At 45.4% G+C, this 16,632-nt stretch overlaps 1 protein-coding gene across 11 annotated transcripts in view; it reads right to left on the bottom strand.

The window, feature by feature from the left end:
* Positions 1-723: 723 nt before the first annotated feature.
* SEC31A (SEC31 homolog A, COPII coat complex component) overlaps positions 724-16,632 on the bottom strand; it is a 41,526-nt gene continuing 25,617 nt past the window's right edge. For 2 of the 11 annotated variants that reach the window (XM_027692790.1, XM_027692791.1), the window contains exons 21-29: positions 15,247-15,339; positions 14,499-14,628; positions 13,133-13,489; positions 9,633-9,680; positions 8,087-8,145; positions 5,789-6,037; positions 5,266-5,385; positions 2,343-2,414; positions 724-1,466 (exon numbers count right to left, since the gene is read on the bottom strand). In XM_027692790.1, the coding sequence (XP_027548591.1) occupies positions 1,287-1,466; positions 2,343-2,414; positions 5,266-5,385; positions 5,789-6,037; positions 8,087-8,145; positions 9,633-9,680; positions 13,133-13,489; positions 14,499-14,628; positions 15,247-15,339 (1,308 nt within the window). In that variant the 3' untranslated portion in view covers positions 724-1,286. The remainder of the gene's footprint in view (positions 1,467-2,342; positions 2,415-5,265; positions 5,386-5,788; positions 6,038-8,086; positions 8,146-9,632; positions 9,681-13,132; positions 13,490-14,498; positions 14,629-15,246; positions 15,340-16,632) is intronic. The other 9 variants (XM_027692792.1, XM_027692793.1, XM_027692794.1 and 6 more) reach the window with 9 other exon arrangements.

The raw sequence follows: 16,632 nt of genomic DNA, 5'->3' as shown, positions 1-16,632 counted from the left end.
GTCCCAGCCATCAGGTTTGGAGCTGGTGACCTGCATGTTTTTCCCCACTGAGGTAGACTGACACTTCCTTATTACCAGTTTCTGGAAGCATTAAAATACTTCACATTTCTGATGTGATTGAGCCAGCACCAGAGTTTTTATCAAGGGCATGATGAATAAAGGATACCTACAAATCTTCCAAGTTACAGGAACTGAATACACTGCTATAAGTATACTTAAATTTAAGTATTGGAATACTTATAACACTGCTTAGAAACCTATAACCTAGGTCAAGGGAAAGAAAATTACTCCAATTGTTTTTTAAACTCCTGAAACGAGGCAACTCCAAATTGATGCTTTACGTTCACCAATTATAAATGTTTATGAGGTAAGAAAACGCTGGAAAGGAAAATAAAATTGTTTTGCCTGACAAATCTGTTTAAGTCACAGGAGTGAGCAGTGATTACATTGTTATTTATAATATTTCTTGCAGTATGCATTGCCAAATCCACAGTCCACAGGCACAGATATTTTAGGTAGTTTTCATGCAAAACTGCCTCTTTTTTTTTTCTAAACCCAGACGTTTCTTTCAACTGCTGTTCTTTCTGTGTCCTACAGAGCTTTCAGTGATAGGCATGGAATAAGAAAAATGTCCTTGTGCCAAGGACACAACAGAAAGCCACCTCACTGTACTCCAGGTTCAAAGTCTCTACATTGCACTTCATAAAGACACATTTTAATAAATTTACATTTATTGAAAATATCACATTAGCCTTTATTTTGCTCGTTTGCCCCAGTGCACAATTAAGCTATTTAACATGTAAGTTGTAATAACAGGACTGCAAGCAGCTTCATAAAATGAAAGACCAAATACACTTATAACATGATCAGACTGTTTTTAATCCGGTGGATAAGGAACAGTGGGGTGGAAGGGAACAATCTGTTTTAGGGTCCGATACACAACCTATCTTGTTGTTTTACCACATACATCTGTTATTAAAAGCCACTGTTTAGCAGTGTAACATGCACCTAAAAATTGACAATATGGGACATCATCCATTAAATATACTATTTGTAGAGGAGAATCATTAGGGAATGGGAAAAAGATTAAAATAAAAAGAAAAGCACCAGGGCTCCAGAGCCCTTCTAGAGCAAAGTATTCTGCAGGGAGAGTGTAATGCCATTTGTCAGCGCTCTACCGCGACATGCTGTGAGGACGAGCATTTGGTCCATTTCCTGCATGTTTGCTGTAGAAATGCACTTCTTTGGAAAAGCAACCGTCAAGGCTTTGCAAGTGCAGGGCTACTTCACACCCCCAGCTTATTGGCCTGGGTGAGGACAACTTTCAGGACTGGCATGAAAGCAGAGGTCTCGCTGAAGTTGCTGGTGCTGACGATGTGTGTGTGGATGTTCAGTCCTTCCTGGTAGTTGCGGGTCTCGATGCTCTTCACCATGTTGTGCAAACCGCTGATGATGGCTGGAGAGAGCTGCAAGGAAGCCAGGCAAGGCAGGTCAGCAGAAAGAAAAAACAGCACCTACACTAGTGCCAGGAAAACAGAAATTCCGAGTGTAAGGCTTGGCCCTCAGGAAGGTGAAGCAATTAAGTTCCTTTCTTTAGAGATAGCCATCTTCAGAGCTGCATCACCCTGGGAACAGTCACTGGGAAGTCTATCAGCAGACTTCAACCAGATCATACCCTCTCTGCAGCACTGCAAGCCTTCACTGCCAGCCCCTGGGTGCAATTCCCTGGGGTGGGAGACCTGCTGTGACAGACTGTGGCACTGTGAAAAACCTACTGGGCTTTTATGCCTTTGGGGTAAAGTTAATTGCTCAGCAAACACGGCCTGACAATAACAGGATTAGATCACTCTAATCCTAAAGTACTAAGACATCTAAGCACAGTCCTTTATTCTGCCAAAGCCTCCTGGAAGGCTTTGGAAAAATTACCAGATCTTCAAAAGTACTTGCACATCTGCCTTCCGGTGAAGTCATTGAGCCTCCAACATCTAAGTCCCCTGGGTTCTTTTTTAACCCCAGGCTGTGTGTCTCACTTCCTGCTGGGAGCAGAGAAACAGTGCCTGCTGCAAGGAGCTCTGCTCTTTGGATCAGCACAGTCTCTGCACAGCACCATAACACTCACGACATGACCCCAAAACACTGTAAAGTCCGCACAGGCATTTGGGGCCAAGCACGCTACCTCGCTGTTTTCTAAGGAGTCCATGTAAACATCCAATAAATGGATTTGAAGCACACTTCCAAAGAAAGAACGAGCACCTGCCACATATTGCAGAGGGGCCCACACCAGCAATGAAGTCATTGGCAATGTTTGACTGGGGGGTGGGGGGAAGTAAAACAGAACTTACTGTCTGTTCCCTAAGTTTGTCATACAGAAACTCCAGGCGTTTATTTGCATCATCCAGTTTTCTCTTGGTTTGCTGCAAGAGAAATAAAGACATTAAAACACAGTGACTTTAAGAACACCATACTGATCTGATATCACTGTGAAGAGGGTCCATGTGGCACATCAAATTCCTTCCTCAACAACATTTTCCTAACACATAATTTGAATTCTTTGTTCTGTACTTTTCTCCCCGGATTTTGCTAGAAAAGACCATGTGATGTGGCTGTAGTTCTCCATATGTAACTGCCCTAGTTTGCTACAGAGCACAGTAAATCATAGAGGTGCACCCCAAAAGCCACTGGTCATTTGCAAAACCCACTGGTTTAGCTGATACAAAAGTAAAGAATTCTGAGCTGCAGCACAATTTTTTTTTCTATGGTTCACTGGCAAAGCATTATAACTGGATAAAATTCTTACTGGAATCATGTATCCAGCAACGTCAATGAGAGCTTAAGGGCACACACAGATACTCAAGTCTAAGTAAGTACAACTCAGTCATCGTTTATGGCAAATCCTAATTACATTTTTCCTCATGTGATTAGTAAAGCTGGGAGTTTGTCTGTAAGTTTTTAGTATCAACAGAAAAACTAATAGCCTTAACCAAAATGTCCTTACAGATCCTTTGTGCTTCCATGACTTTTACAGAATAATCCACCCACTGATGTACCTGGAATTACTTTGCCACCAAAGGTTCTTAAAATAACCCCAGTATATTCCACCTGCAGTAGCGGCTACTGAAGAAATGCATTTTTATTCACCTTTTTTTTTTAAAACCAACATCCACAGAAATTGTACATTTTAATCCAGAGTAATAAAACAGTGATAAAGCATCAGGGTTACAATTGCAGGAGCACAAGAAAGCTGGTGGCCAACAGCAGCAGAAATGGCATCAGTGCATAAGACTAATGGAACTTTTTCCTAAATCAGTATGCATATCAATCCATCTTTACTTAGGATAGTGCCATTTTCCCTGGCAACTGGAAACATTTCTCTGGATTAAATATTGCCCAGAGAGAAAATAACAAAGTCTATGGGAATGCTGTAGCTCAAGGGTGAACACAGGCTGATGGCCGCCTGCTGTGCTAGAAATTAGGGGAAGCTGTTCAGATGGCAGAGGACATAAAGGAGAACACGGCACATGGATCTCGGGCTACGTGTGGAAAACTCCTCAGCACCAGTTATGCTGTCAAGGAACTGAGACAGGTAAGGGAAAGGTACCCCAGGAGGAGCAGATAAACTGGCTGGTTCTTTTGGATTGGCAAACTCTCAGATATATGACTTCAGAGCATTTGTTTCAAAACCTGCAAACAGGAGAACACGCTACTTTCATTTTACAGGTGGTCAACTAGGACAAAGAAGAATAAATTGTGTCTAGTAAACAACAGGACATCTCTCCAGCCAAAGAAATGAGGTGGAAGTGCAAACTGGTTGTCCTCCTCACTCTCTGCTTCCTGTTGCCATTTTCCCCTTTAGGATGTAACGAGTAGTGCCTGCATTTGCTCTGACAATAACTGATGTGTACAGCCAGGGTGGTGTCTCATCTCCGTGTACTTAAACACTCGCTCTGCCTAAGAAAATCAGAGAGACTTAACAAGAAGCAAGCAAAACGTGTTGGCAGAGCAGAAAAGCAATCCCTAGGTGCAGATGTAAGCAGAATGCTTTTGCCTTCTTTGTCTGGGAGAAGGGGCACTCAGAGGAAGAAAAAGTCAAAGAGTGTGCAGTATACACTATATACACATATGTACTCTAAGCTTTAAAGAAAGGGTTTTGAGCAATTGAATGAACCTTGAGGTCTGTCCTATGGCCTCAAAAAACTTCTGTAAAAGGAGTGTGTGGGTGAGCCCACCCTGGAACTGCTGGACTGAGACACACAGGGGAAAGGAGTGCATACATGTAAATGCCAAGTCAAAACTACAGAGGCAGCTGAAACCATAGAGCAGACAGAAGGCAGAAGTGACACCAAATGCCCAATATACCCCCACAGACACTGCCACAGAGCCCTCAGACAGCTCAGCTCCCAGTCTCCATAACAGGAGCACGAATCTGTGCTGCTAAGCAAGCACATTTAGTGCACAAAGCCCTCTGCACACCACCAGTACCATCTTTTAGCATGTGGCAGGCACGAGCTGAACAGTCAGCATCTGGGCTTTGGAGTGGCATGTTATTTACTGACCACCAGAAATAAATGAGAAGCTCTGAGAGGGATGGCTCATTTACAAAGTGCTGGCTGGCACAGGAAATGTTTTTCCTATCCAGCTCCAGTGGTTGTGTTAAAGCTGTTAACCTTCCACTTCTCTGCTAGTCTTTTTTTCCTTTTGAAATGAGTTTGTTATCAGAAATCACAAATCACAGATCAAAATCTGAGGCATGTACTCACGTATGTGAGCCTCGGCCCAGACCTGGCATAATACCAGCTGCTTCCTGCTCTGAATTATAAGAAGCAGTTAAGCAAATGTAGAGGGCATGCCTCCACAGGGATCACTTGACAGAAAGACAGACAGCTCTCTCTGAAGGTTTCAGAATTTTAAATTTTTTTAACCATCAACATCAAAACGTTAACTGTAACCAATTCCAACCCTCCTTCCTTGAAAAGAGCAGTATAGGGGGCTGCAATGGGTTAACTCCCTGCCCATAAATAGCTCATCATCAGGCACTGCCCATGCTGAGGGCTGTAAGGACCAGAGTCAAAGTGCTCGGGCAGCTGGACGGTGCTTTGACCTCAGATTTTCACATCCTGTGTGCATATGGCTTTCCCACACGTTGCTTGTGGCTGCTCAAAGCAGCCTTTAGAGGGACCAAAGGAGAGGCTGAGAGGTACCTGCACTACAGGTACCAGCACGTCCACCCACACACAGGGGTACTCTGGGAATACCACAGTGACCTACCGGGTCGGAGGCGGACAGCAGGCACCTCTGGATAAGAGCTTCAAACGTTGTCTTAAGAATAAGGTGCTCCTCAGGGATGGGCTTCTTGGTAATCTTCTCTGTTGGCAGTGCCTGCACATGCTGAGAAACAGAGAACAGGTGAGGCTTTTCCAGGTCACTGTACCCACACGTTGTTTTTGACTAAACCAAGCGGCATCATTAGTTAGCTTGGCACAATTCCTGTTTCTTCCCTGTGGGTGTGTGGAGGTGACATTATCAGCACCTGCTGTAGCTCCCTCTGGGAAGCTGTGAAGCTGCAGAAGGAAGCAGGTTGTTGGCCCATACTGACTATAGTATTAACTGCAAAAAGGTGGGATCCAGGTGGAGATTACAGCAGCACAAGGCCAGCATGGTGCAAAGCTAGTGACTAAAAACTCCACAGTACACTTTGCAGGTACAGGAAATGCCTGGCCAACAGGATCCCAGCCTGCCAGGCTCCGCTGATGGACAAACCAAAGCCATGCAGTGCCGGGGATGGTGTTACCTGGATGGTGTTGCCGATTGGGGCCCCGGGGGCCCCCTCCGTGCTGGGTTTGGAAGCAGCAGGTGGCAGGGAAGCAGGCGGGTAGCCACCCTGCAGCAATGGCCCAGCTGGGAGGTGCGGAGGCTGGAAGGTGGGGGCACCGGTGGGAGGTGCTGGAGCTGGAGCCTGCTGCATCTGAGACTGCGGATCCGCCAGCGGGTTCATGATGGGGGAAGTGATGGGAACCGGGGGCAGGAAGTTATCAGGGACCTGGGGAAAAAAAAACAAACAAAACCAAACCCAACAAACAGTGCATTTACGTTGTTGTGGCTGCTGCAGGCAGAGCACAACACCCAGCTCTTACAGAATTCCCATCCCACAGGAATTGAGAGCTCTGGATATAGAAATAACAGGATTTCACTCTGCCTAAACAAACCCATTCCTCTGGCTGCACACTAACAAGTGCCTTGAGGCATCCCAGCCTGCCCCTGGCCACAAGAACTGGGTGCAGCCACCTCATTATCAGAGCCACTCTCCCTCTGCCAAGGGCACAAATCAGAGGTTTGGCAGACCAGCACTATTAGAAGAGAAAACTAACCCACACCTACATCTATTCTTACTATTGGGTCGTTATATTTAGATTTTTGTGTCTCACTTCCAAGGGTGTATTTTTGTCCATGCAGTACGTAGGTCACAGCTAGCAACATGCTCCAATAAAGCTCCTGAAAGCCTTTCAAGCTTCTGGCACACAGGTTTGTGCTAAGACAGATTATGGGTGCATTTCAGATTCATCCCTAAGCATCTGCCAGTCTTTACACAGGGGGTTTTTTCACAAACATTTGGTAGAGGGAAGAAACAACAAAATGAGCTACTGGCCTCTGCTCTACATCACACAGGAATCCAAACAAAAGAAAGGGCTTCCATGGGAATGTGCACATTTCTTGGGGTGTGCATGGAAAAAAGGAAAGATTACAGAACCCTGAACAAGTGATGCTAGAATTAAGCAAGTGGTTTGGGACAGCAAAAAAAATATTCCCAATCCAGCACCAAAGTCAGTTATAAATGCAATGAATCACAGCAATAAACTTTTGAGTGGTGAATAAGTTCTTAGTTAGGAAGAAAACAGTTGAAAATTATGGCTTGAAATGCCAGACGTTTCTATTTTATAACAGTCCATGTGGTGAGTCATTTTATAATATCCTAAACCACCCCTCAGACGGTGGACAGAAGGGAAACAAACATAGAAACACGACTGACAGATTCGTTAAATATCCAACAGGGAACAAGCGTGACTCCTCATTTAGAAGGGAGCCAACCCTCAAGCCTTGGCTATGGCAGGAATTGTGGCTGTGACACACACACACTGCAGTAACAAAAACCCTGTTTGCAGAAGGCTGCTTCTTGAGCTCTCAGGTCCAGCAGTTACTCTCTCTGACAACTTTCTTCTTTCTCCTTCAGAGCCTGAAGCCCCAAAGGCAGCACACAGGCTGCTGTGGGACAAACGTCCCAGCACTGGGGCAGTCAGGAGCACACAAAGTGTCCTCGATCCAGCCTCCAAAAGCTTCTTATCTTGAACTGCAGAGACCAAAACCCAAAGGCTAAGGCAGACTTCTGCATTCACCTTCACTCAGATCTTCCCTTGCTTGCTCTAACTTTTTTTTTGTTCTCCCCACACTTTAGATGCTCTAGACTAACTCTTGCTTCCCAAATGCACCAGGGGCAGAGAACAGTGGAAGGCACTAACTGCTGTGGAGATATTCCAGACTACAGCAGCACCAGGGGAGGAAAAGGCTCACTCTGCTCTGTGCCAAGTGTCCCCAGTTATTCTGCCCTGCTGCAATCTAAATCCGTTTTACAAAACTACATTATCTCCATCATGAAAATTGTCTTACTCTCAACAGACCTCTCAGGGTCAGACCCTTAATCAGGATAAATTGCTTTCAGCTCCAGCAAAGTCAATAATCTATAACAATTTGCACAGCCTCATAACTTTGCCTAAGTATCGTCTCCTGCAAAATTCAGCTGCTTTACTGCAGATGAAAACATTCAGAAGCATTTCCTTCAAACCAGGATCAATGTTGTCATTAACAACCACAACTTTAGCACAAAAACATCATCTCTTTATAGGCTTAAATATTTTGAGTGAGATAATGCATATTGGAGAGTCATAAAAGCCATTTCTGCTCATGAGGTGAAGCTTTTGTTTGCTAACCCTTCTCTTTCCCTCTCCTGCCAAGAAGTTTCCCAGGAGCAGCTTAAAATTACTGCTTTTCAAGTGACCAGCACTCGGTTGTGTTGAGGCACTATTTCCTAGAGTACCTTCTTCTTCTTGGCAGCTCTGTTCAGGGTGGGAGGGTCATTCCAGCCATTCTGAGGTCCTAGGACAGAAAGAAAACAGAGACTGTAAGTACCTTGGAGGAGGGCAGTGACGCCTTCTTGAGTTCAGCTGGGCCAGCTCCCTGCCACGGCTCTACTGGCAGGGCCTTGGCAGAGCCTGCCCTCTCCTGCCCTTCCCTGAGGGCTAGAACAGCTCCTGTGCCAGCCAAGCCTCCCAACACCCCTGCCATCAGACCCTTTGGGCTCTGCACCCACTGGGCATGCTTGGGATCTTAACCAACTGTTCTCAAGTTAATAACTTAATTATTAACTTTTTCTTCTCTCGCAGAAAAAAAAATAATGAAAAAAAAGCTTTGAGCAGACATGCCCCTTGAAAAGGGCCTACCATGCCCAAAACACAGCTCTGCTACACACACTGTGTATGTGAAGAGAGTTTATACATGACATTTATACATGGCAGTTAAGACATGTTCCCCAGCAACACCACACAGAAAGAAGAGGTGTAAGAGGCAAACATTTCAGGCAAGATTCACCCAGCCACCTTGGAAACATAAAAGAGCCAAACCCCCAGGTCTCCCCTGCCAGCTACAGCATGTTTTTGGGTGCTTTGTATCCCAAAATCAGAGCAGAGCTGCTTGAGCAAGGTGAAAAAGATCTAGGTTTCTGCACCAAGGGCAATTTGTTTGAAACTGGAAGGAGCACAGAGGATGTCCGAGCAGATTCATTCCAAGTCCGGGGTGTTGCTCCGTACCAAACCTTGTGATCTCCCAGGTTCTGTGCAGCTGCAAGATTTGCACACCAAAGCTCACATTAGTGCATTAGAAGCAGCTCCCCATCTCATCATGGAGCACGTGTAATCAGGACCACAGCATCACATCCCGGCATTACCGCGGCCTCGCCGAGTAATCAGGATTTATTGCACAAAGCCACAAAAAGCCAACAAAACCAAATCCCTGCTCAATGGACTTTTTCACCACAGTGTTTTTCACTTAGCAGATGATGAATTCAACCTTACACAGCACAGCTTAACGTCACTGCAGAATTTGCTCCCAATGTTCTATTAAACAAGTTCCACATCCAGAGTATGTAAAAGGGGTAAATGAAAAACAATTTAGAACCACTTTCACCTTTGCTTTCTCTTTAACCAAAGGCAGTGCCATCTCCTGGCAACCATGTGCCCCCAAGGATCCTCTATTTCTCCCTATCCAGAAAACCCCATGGTATTTCAGATACAGGGAGCCTAACTGCTGCAGTGCTGATAGGGGTAACACATTAAGAAAATATCCCAGACTGCTCCCACTGTTAATTTCCTGGAATAATTTGCTTTAAAAAAGGAAAACCAGAATTTGTTTCTGTGGTTAAAAATTCCAGATATGTTGTTATTGGTTTTAATTAAGAAATTAAAAATTGATTTGATTAATTGGCAAACAGCATCACACTTAATGTTCTCTGAAGAACATATGCATAATTGATGTCTGTTCAATTAATTTCACATAGTGGCTGTAATTATTTTCAGGTTAGGTGGTACCTAGTTCACCTGCGAAGGGAGAGGCCTGGTCTTGAGCTGGTAGGCTTTCTGCAGATAAAATGCAAAGACAACTAAAAAAAAAGATTTTCTTCAAAAATAATAAAACAATTGGTCTGCAATTTTTGAGTAGCAATTTAGTTTCAACAAGCATGAGAAGTCAGGAGAAAAAACACCTAAACTGATTACAATGTCAATTTAGAGACAAGTAATTTGTTCAAACCACCCTGGGGAATTGCTTTTGTCCACCTTCCCCCAAAACAAGCCTGTTGCTCTTTCCATGCAGTAAATCAGTGTTTCTAGTTCTTTTAAAAAATTTTGCAGAGTTCTGGCTCATTTTCTTATCTCTGGTGTTCTCATTTTCTATTCCAGTGAAGCCGACAGACCATTACTCTCAGCAGCAATCTTCTCAACATCGTTTTACTGTTCCATAAAGCTTTTCAAGAGATGCTGAAAGTACTTGACTTTAAGGTGGATATCCAAGTATTTTCTCAAATCAAGGCACAGTCTCAACTGCGTGCAGCCCAACAATAAAAGTATGTTCACACAGCAGCTTTACACTCACACAAAATGACACGTTGCCAGCTCAGATTGAGCAATAAATCCAAATGACAAACGCAGCCAATAAAGCCTTCAACCATTTCAAACAGAAGAGGAACTTTGGGGATAACTCCTGTCCTTGGGGTTGGTCTGATGGGCTTATGGTTTTAGTGCAAACCCTTACTTTAACTAAGAATTGGCCTATCACATTTTCAAACAGGATTCAAGATGCTGAAAATTAAAACTCCCTTGAAAGCAGGTTCAAAGATCTATCACAAAAAGTGAGAGGTTGAAAATGAAAATAAAAATAAATGTGGGCTTTTCTTGCTAACTGAAGCTCCAAGCACAGCTTAACATACTGATGTTACATGCATTTCAAGAAACTAGAAGATATTTATAGAAATGTTTCTTTAAGTGCATCTTTAAATCCAAGCCAGTTCAAAGGTCAGGTGCTTTTCAAGACTTCACATTTGAGATCTTTTTCCTTCCTCCCATACCCCTCCCTTTAAATGAGTCACGTTTACAAAGTGAAACATGATGTTCCCAGATTAGATTATCACCACACACAAAAGCACACCACTTCAATGCCAAGATCAGCATCACTATATGCTGTGCACTAGAACACGGCTTTACAGGTGAGATCTACTTCTAGCTGCAGATTTCTGTGGTTCTGCAGGATCTCATGCCAAGGCATCCTTCACTAAGCAGTGCAGCTGCTCAGAAAATATGTTGGTGGTTAAGCATATTAAGCATGATCACTGTCATTTCTGTACTTAAAAAACAAGGGGTTTTTTTCCTTCTTGTTTGTATGCTTTTTGAAAGGCGTAATCCAAACACTGGAAGAGAACAGAGCGTGCTCTTCAGACACCCTTTATTTTTTTTCCATAGTTCTCCAGCTGCAGGCAGCACTTGTGTGCCCACATTCATGAGCCATCGGGGCCTCAGCACCTCGCCACGCCCTGAAGTCCACCTCTGCATTTCAGCCTAAGGCTGCTGTTTGCCAGAAATCAGAGATGATGCCCAAGTTTGGGTTCCTGAGCTTTTGCCACTTTATACTGGTTACCTTCTCACCACAGCTGCCAGGAAAAACATAAGCAGCATTGATAGGTCTCAGAAGGTTTTATAAAAAGTCTGGTATGAACAACTTTGAAAGGAAATCTGGCCAGGCAATGTGGATAAGGACTGGTTCAATTCCTCTTTTTTAAAATGACATAGGATGTGTTAGACTACAGTTTACGTGGATTATGCCATTTTACAAATCAACTGGTATTGTCATTAATGTTCCTAATTTCTATTGTCCAGAGTATAGAGCTTCACCCACTCTGAGTACACCACATGGACTATGTCACTTCACTGCAAGAAACTTAAAAAGTGGTAGATCTGAAGTGCCTGCCAGTGACGCAAGCTGAGTAGTAAAATGGATAAGAATGGACAATTTTTTTGTTCCCAGCATTTATCTGGAGGTGCAGAAGCCATGCTGTCTGCATTATAATGTGCTGCTTAACATCCCAGGCCCAGAAACCCTATCCAATACATCTTTCTCTGTCCAATTTAATAATTCCTCTGGCTTAGAGATTCAAGTTTGACGTGCCCTGTAACATGGGGTTGGGAGAGGTCACAGTACAGCATCCATAAGAACAGAGAGGGCACCGAATCTGGCTGCACCATGGAGGGAAAAGGTCTTTTCTCCCCTTGCAACTCTGGCAGCCCTACACCAGTCCTATTAATAGGGCAAAAGACCGTTTCTCCCCAAAACATGAGGGCACATGTAAAGGCAACGCCATGAGAAGTGGGAGCTGCCAGCCTGAAGGGCACCAGGAGCACATACTCATAGGACTCATGTTGCCAAGACAAAGGCAAAACGCCTTTTCTGCACTGCCTCACACCAACAAACTTTTAAAATAAGAGGGGGAATCACAGTGGGCTTATTAGGGCCTGTCAGCAGAGCTGTCATCTCCAAAACACTTCTCAAATCTTTCCTAATATTCCCTCTGCTCCCCAGATCCAGTCCTTGACACTTCAGCTGGAGCACCTAGATGTAAAGTGCGTTTATGACCAAGTTTATCAAAGGACTGCTCATACTTCCTGCTGTCTGATGTATGAGAAGCTGCTGTTTCACAGGCTGCTAAGTGAAGAGACAGCTTTGTTACTGCAAGCGAGGTCACTGTCCCACAGCAAACAGCGACATCCAGGCAGTCACGAACAGACACAGAGCCCCCACCTCAGCGAGTGCTCCCTCACCAAGCATGCTCAGACATGCTCTTATGTGCCAGCCACACACACATGCTTTTAATTGACGTCCAAGAAAGACGCGTAAAAGCATTTCTAAATCACTTCTGATTATCTTTTAAGGCATTCACAGCTACAGCAATTCCATCGCACTAAGTGGTTATGAACAAAATAATGGAAGTGAGCTGATGCCACAGGAAATGCTGTTTGAATTAAATATGCTGCCAATCTCGGGCTTGAAAGGCTGCTCAAAAACCAGGGGCACAGGGACAAATCACATTTGCAAAATCATTGTGCGAGGAGAATTGGGATCATCTTGTCTGCGGCCATTAGGAAAAAGTTGCTCGTTTTTGTATTCTGCTCTCCAGTCACAGAGCAGATTTTGACGCCAGCCTCACAAGGTTAAAGCTGTGCCACTATCCATCCATGGCATATGACAGCCTCATAACAAGACTGCTGTAGCCTCCTGTCTCGGGCAAGACAAAAAGCTCTGTGACTGTGGCAAGGTCTGACTCGCAAGAGAAAGATGACTGCTCACGCTGTGGCAACGCAGCCGTGTCACTGCCAGATGCACAGAGATGATGATGTGCTTTAGAAATGCTTTGAACCGATCTCTAAGCAAAAGCAACCTTTGTAGAGAGCATTCACAAGGAAAAGGTGCATACTGAACTGAGTGAGTAAAGACCAAAACCCTTCCCCCCCCTCCCTGCCTGCCCCCCTGTCCAAGCGCAGACCTGTTCTCTGGGATGCAGGAAGGTCACTGGTTGCAGGCAGAGTACCTGTTGGTCCAGTAGGTAATGCATAAGCCACAGAAGTTGCTGGAGGTCCTGGCCTGCCATGCTGAAAGGATGTGCCAGAAGGAGGAACAGGGAAGGAAGAGACAGGATTCAAGCTCGTCGGGGAGGGCTGAGGCTGCCCGGGGTACAGCGGGGAGGGCATGGGGTGGGCAGGGGCAGAGGGCAGGTAGGGAGGGGCAGTGTTAGGGGCAGGGTTCGGGTAAGAGGCTGAAGCAGGGACAGCGATAGGCTGCTGAGGCTGATAGAGAGCTGGTCCCCCTGTTCCAGAGGAGTACTGCTGTGTGGCCTGATAAGCTACAAACAGGGAGAGAAAACATTCAGTCAGTGAGTTCGTAACAGAGGAGCAAGTTTCATGTCTGCTTCCTTCTTCACCTCACTCTCTTCATGCCCCTACCCCCTCAAACCACTTACCTGACCAGCCAAATCCTGGTTCCCACAACTCTGCCTGCACTTGTAGGACTGCTTAAAACCTCAGCCTGCCACTGGGAGCAGGGAGGCACAGAAAGGACTACCTTGGCTGTAAGGACTCTTGTTCTCCCACACACAGTCTCTGGCCCAGAGCCACTGTGTCATCTGGGGTGGGGCTGGGGCACATGGACACTGCTGCTCTTCTGGACCACTGCAATCCTCACAGTGTCTCTCAGGGAAGGGAAAGCCCTGTCCTAGGTTTGCATAAAGGGAAATCCTAGGCCAAGGAAATGAACAACACTCTGGAAGTGAGTGTCAGCTCACAACCTTTCACTGCAGGCCCTGCAGCCTAATTTCACTACCTGTCCTGCTCATCTATGCTCATTTTTCCTCCCTCACATATGTACTTTTAATCCCTACCTTGAGTGTCAGTGCTCTGCCCTCTTCCTCACTCAACTCTAGTACTGCCCACATTTCCTCATCCCCTTTCCCATCTTCATAGAGTCACAACAAGAATGGACTGACCAGCTGCACACAGATGAGTTGTGTCCCTCTTTACCAGGCCTGTGCTGCTTTTCCAGATCTCAGGCTTTGGACTTTCTGACCCCAGCACACCCTTGGGAAGGGCCAGCTGAGGAGTGAGTCTAAGCTGTGGGTAGACACCCTCTCAGCAGAGGAGACAGTGTTTGACAGAGGGTGTCTAATATCTGAACCCCACCATGAAATGACAACCCTCAGATGTCGTCTCGGGAGCCTCTTTCCCCACCCCACGAGAAATGCAGGACTGTCTTGGTCTGAACATTCCCAAACGCAAGCAAGGGACTGGTTATCCCCAACTAAATGTGGTTGGCCCACCTGGGTGGGAGGGAGAGAGGGGGAAGCTGCTGTTACTCACTCTGTGGGTATGTTGGCCGTGTCCCTGCTTGTGAGTACATGCTGTAATTGGAAGATGTGCCTTGCTGCGGCGGCATGTTGGGGTTAACGGCACCTGGCAGGATAAACCCTGGAGGAGGAGGGTTGTCTCCCTGTAGCAAAAAGATTTCAGGAAAAATGGTTGGGAGAGACAGGATTTAGTCAGCAACGTTAATGCAGTGCCGAAGCAAAACTGCAACAAAATGATCAACCACATTCCCTGGAAGAGCCACCAGCACAGGGGCAAAGGCCTCCAACCAGCCCAGCCTAACACTGAAAGCACAGCCTGTATGTGCAGTGACTTCAGCAGCAAGCAGAGCAGCACACACCTTCCTGCACAAGGAAGAGGTCCCTGCTAGTGCTGCCTGTTATTCAGGCAGTCTGAGAGCACCCTGCCATCTTTCAACTAAGCAAACATTAACTCTGAGGCTTCTGATTTTCATGGAAAGGGGGGAAAGGAAAAATATCATCAAACTTCAAATATTCCAGTGTGGGGCAAGGGGTGGGGAGGCTCAGATCATACTGAGCTCCCACTCAAGGCTTTCCAGAGCCCCTCATCTGGGTGTTGGTGAAAAAAAAAAAAGTAATGAGATGCAGAGGAATAAAACCAGAGCGCACATGGAAGCTGCTCCTTCTGTCTATCTGTACCAGACCATGTCAAGCACACATACTACACCAGGGGACATACTGGGGTGGAGCAGGGGCTCAGAGAGGAATAATGAAGGTTATACCTGTGTGTCAGAGGGACAGCCTGCAGGAGGATGGCTGGGAAGGGCAGTAGGAGTTTTGTTACTCCAGGTAGTGACAGTAGGGGCAATTCTAACCTGAATCGAACAAAGAAATACCAATCATGGAAAATAAAACAATAAAAAAAGTCTAAAGGGTTTCACAAAACAAGATGCAAGAAGGTTTGCATGCTGGCACTTGTAACAGCCATAAAATCTCAGAGGAAGAAGGAAAAATGCATTCAAGACAGACAAAATCACTGTGCACTGGAGCCAAAGTGAATTGCAGAGTGAAGCACAGTGGAGTTACAGCTACAATTGGCTGTGGAGCAAGTGCAGTGTTATACGTGCCAGTGAGCCAGGTCTCCCTCTTTCATGACATTTTTCTATGGCAGAAGCCCCCCCCCGTTAGTCCATGACCCCAAGCATCACTAATCAGAGCTGCAAGTCCCAAGTTCCATGTTAAATTCAAACATACTGCCTCACACAAAAGAATTCTGTTTAAATTGAGCTCAAGATGAATTATAAAAGGTTAAAATCTGTTATTCAGCTCTTGCACATGCACAGATACACATCTTAATGGTAGTTGCTTCCCAGCCAGTCTCCCATAGCTCCTTTCCCCCGTCTTCCTTCTTTGCCACTCAAAGCCCTTCAATTCTATATGGCCACTTCTACCTTTCTGATGGGACAGAAGCAATAAAAGTCCTATGCCTGTGACATCCCTGAGCAAGGAGTGGGTGTGCTGCCCAACAGTGGGACACATGGTCAGGGTTCAGGAGTTCAACACCCCACGTAGAGCACAGGCAGAGGGAAAGCTGTGACCCTGCACTCCTGGCTGGCTCAGCTGGCTTCAGGCTATGTGTCTCTAACTCCACACAGTGCTAGGCTAATGGTGCAGTCAGCTGTACAACAACCACTGTTAGTGTCTGCATAATTCATCACTGAAGTAACCTAAAAGACTTTTTCACTTCCTTTCATGCCTGGTTTATCCAGATGAAAGAGAGGCTTAAAAAAAAACCTATGCTGAAAGGAATCCAAGTTTTAAGTACATGTTCCTATTTGGGACAGCAATTAAACAAAGGCTGCCTTAAGCTTGAACAAGTCCTTCGTACACACTGTCTTAAAAGGAAGTCAAAGTAAGTATTCTAAGACTCAAATATGTAATTTTTCTCCATTCTGGTTCATCAGCATACTGCTGGGCACCTTTCTGACATGATACCTGTCCTCTTCAAGCCCTTCCTGATGAGCATGGACTTCCTGAAAAGCCAAGAACACAGGGGGATAACTCACAGTGTGCTCAAGGAGTTGTGATAAACCCAGCCTTTTATTTTTGAGCAGGGCTTGCTGAAATAATAGTTTGAGACATTCTTGAAACAGTAGGAGAAAGAGGGA

The sequence above is a fragment of the Neopelma chrysocephalum genome, unplaced genomic scaffold (assembly GCF_003984885.1).
Source record: "Neopelma chrysocephalum unplaced genomic scaffold, ASM398488v2 Primary Assembly neopelma1_88, whole genome shotgun sequence".
Lineage (NCBI taxonomy): Eukaryota > Metazoa > Chordata > Aves > Passeriformes > Pipridae > Neopelma > Neopelma chrysocephalum.
The sequence above is the reverse complement of the archived record's forward strand: the minus strand, read 5'-3'. Positions and strand labels throughout refer to the sequence as shown.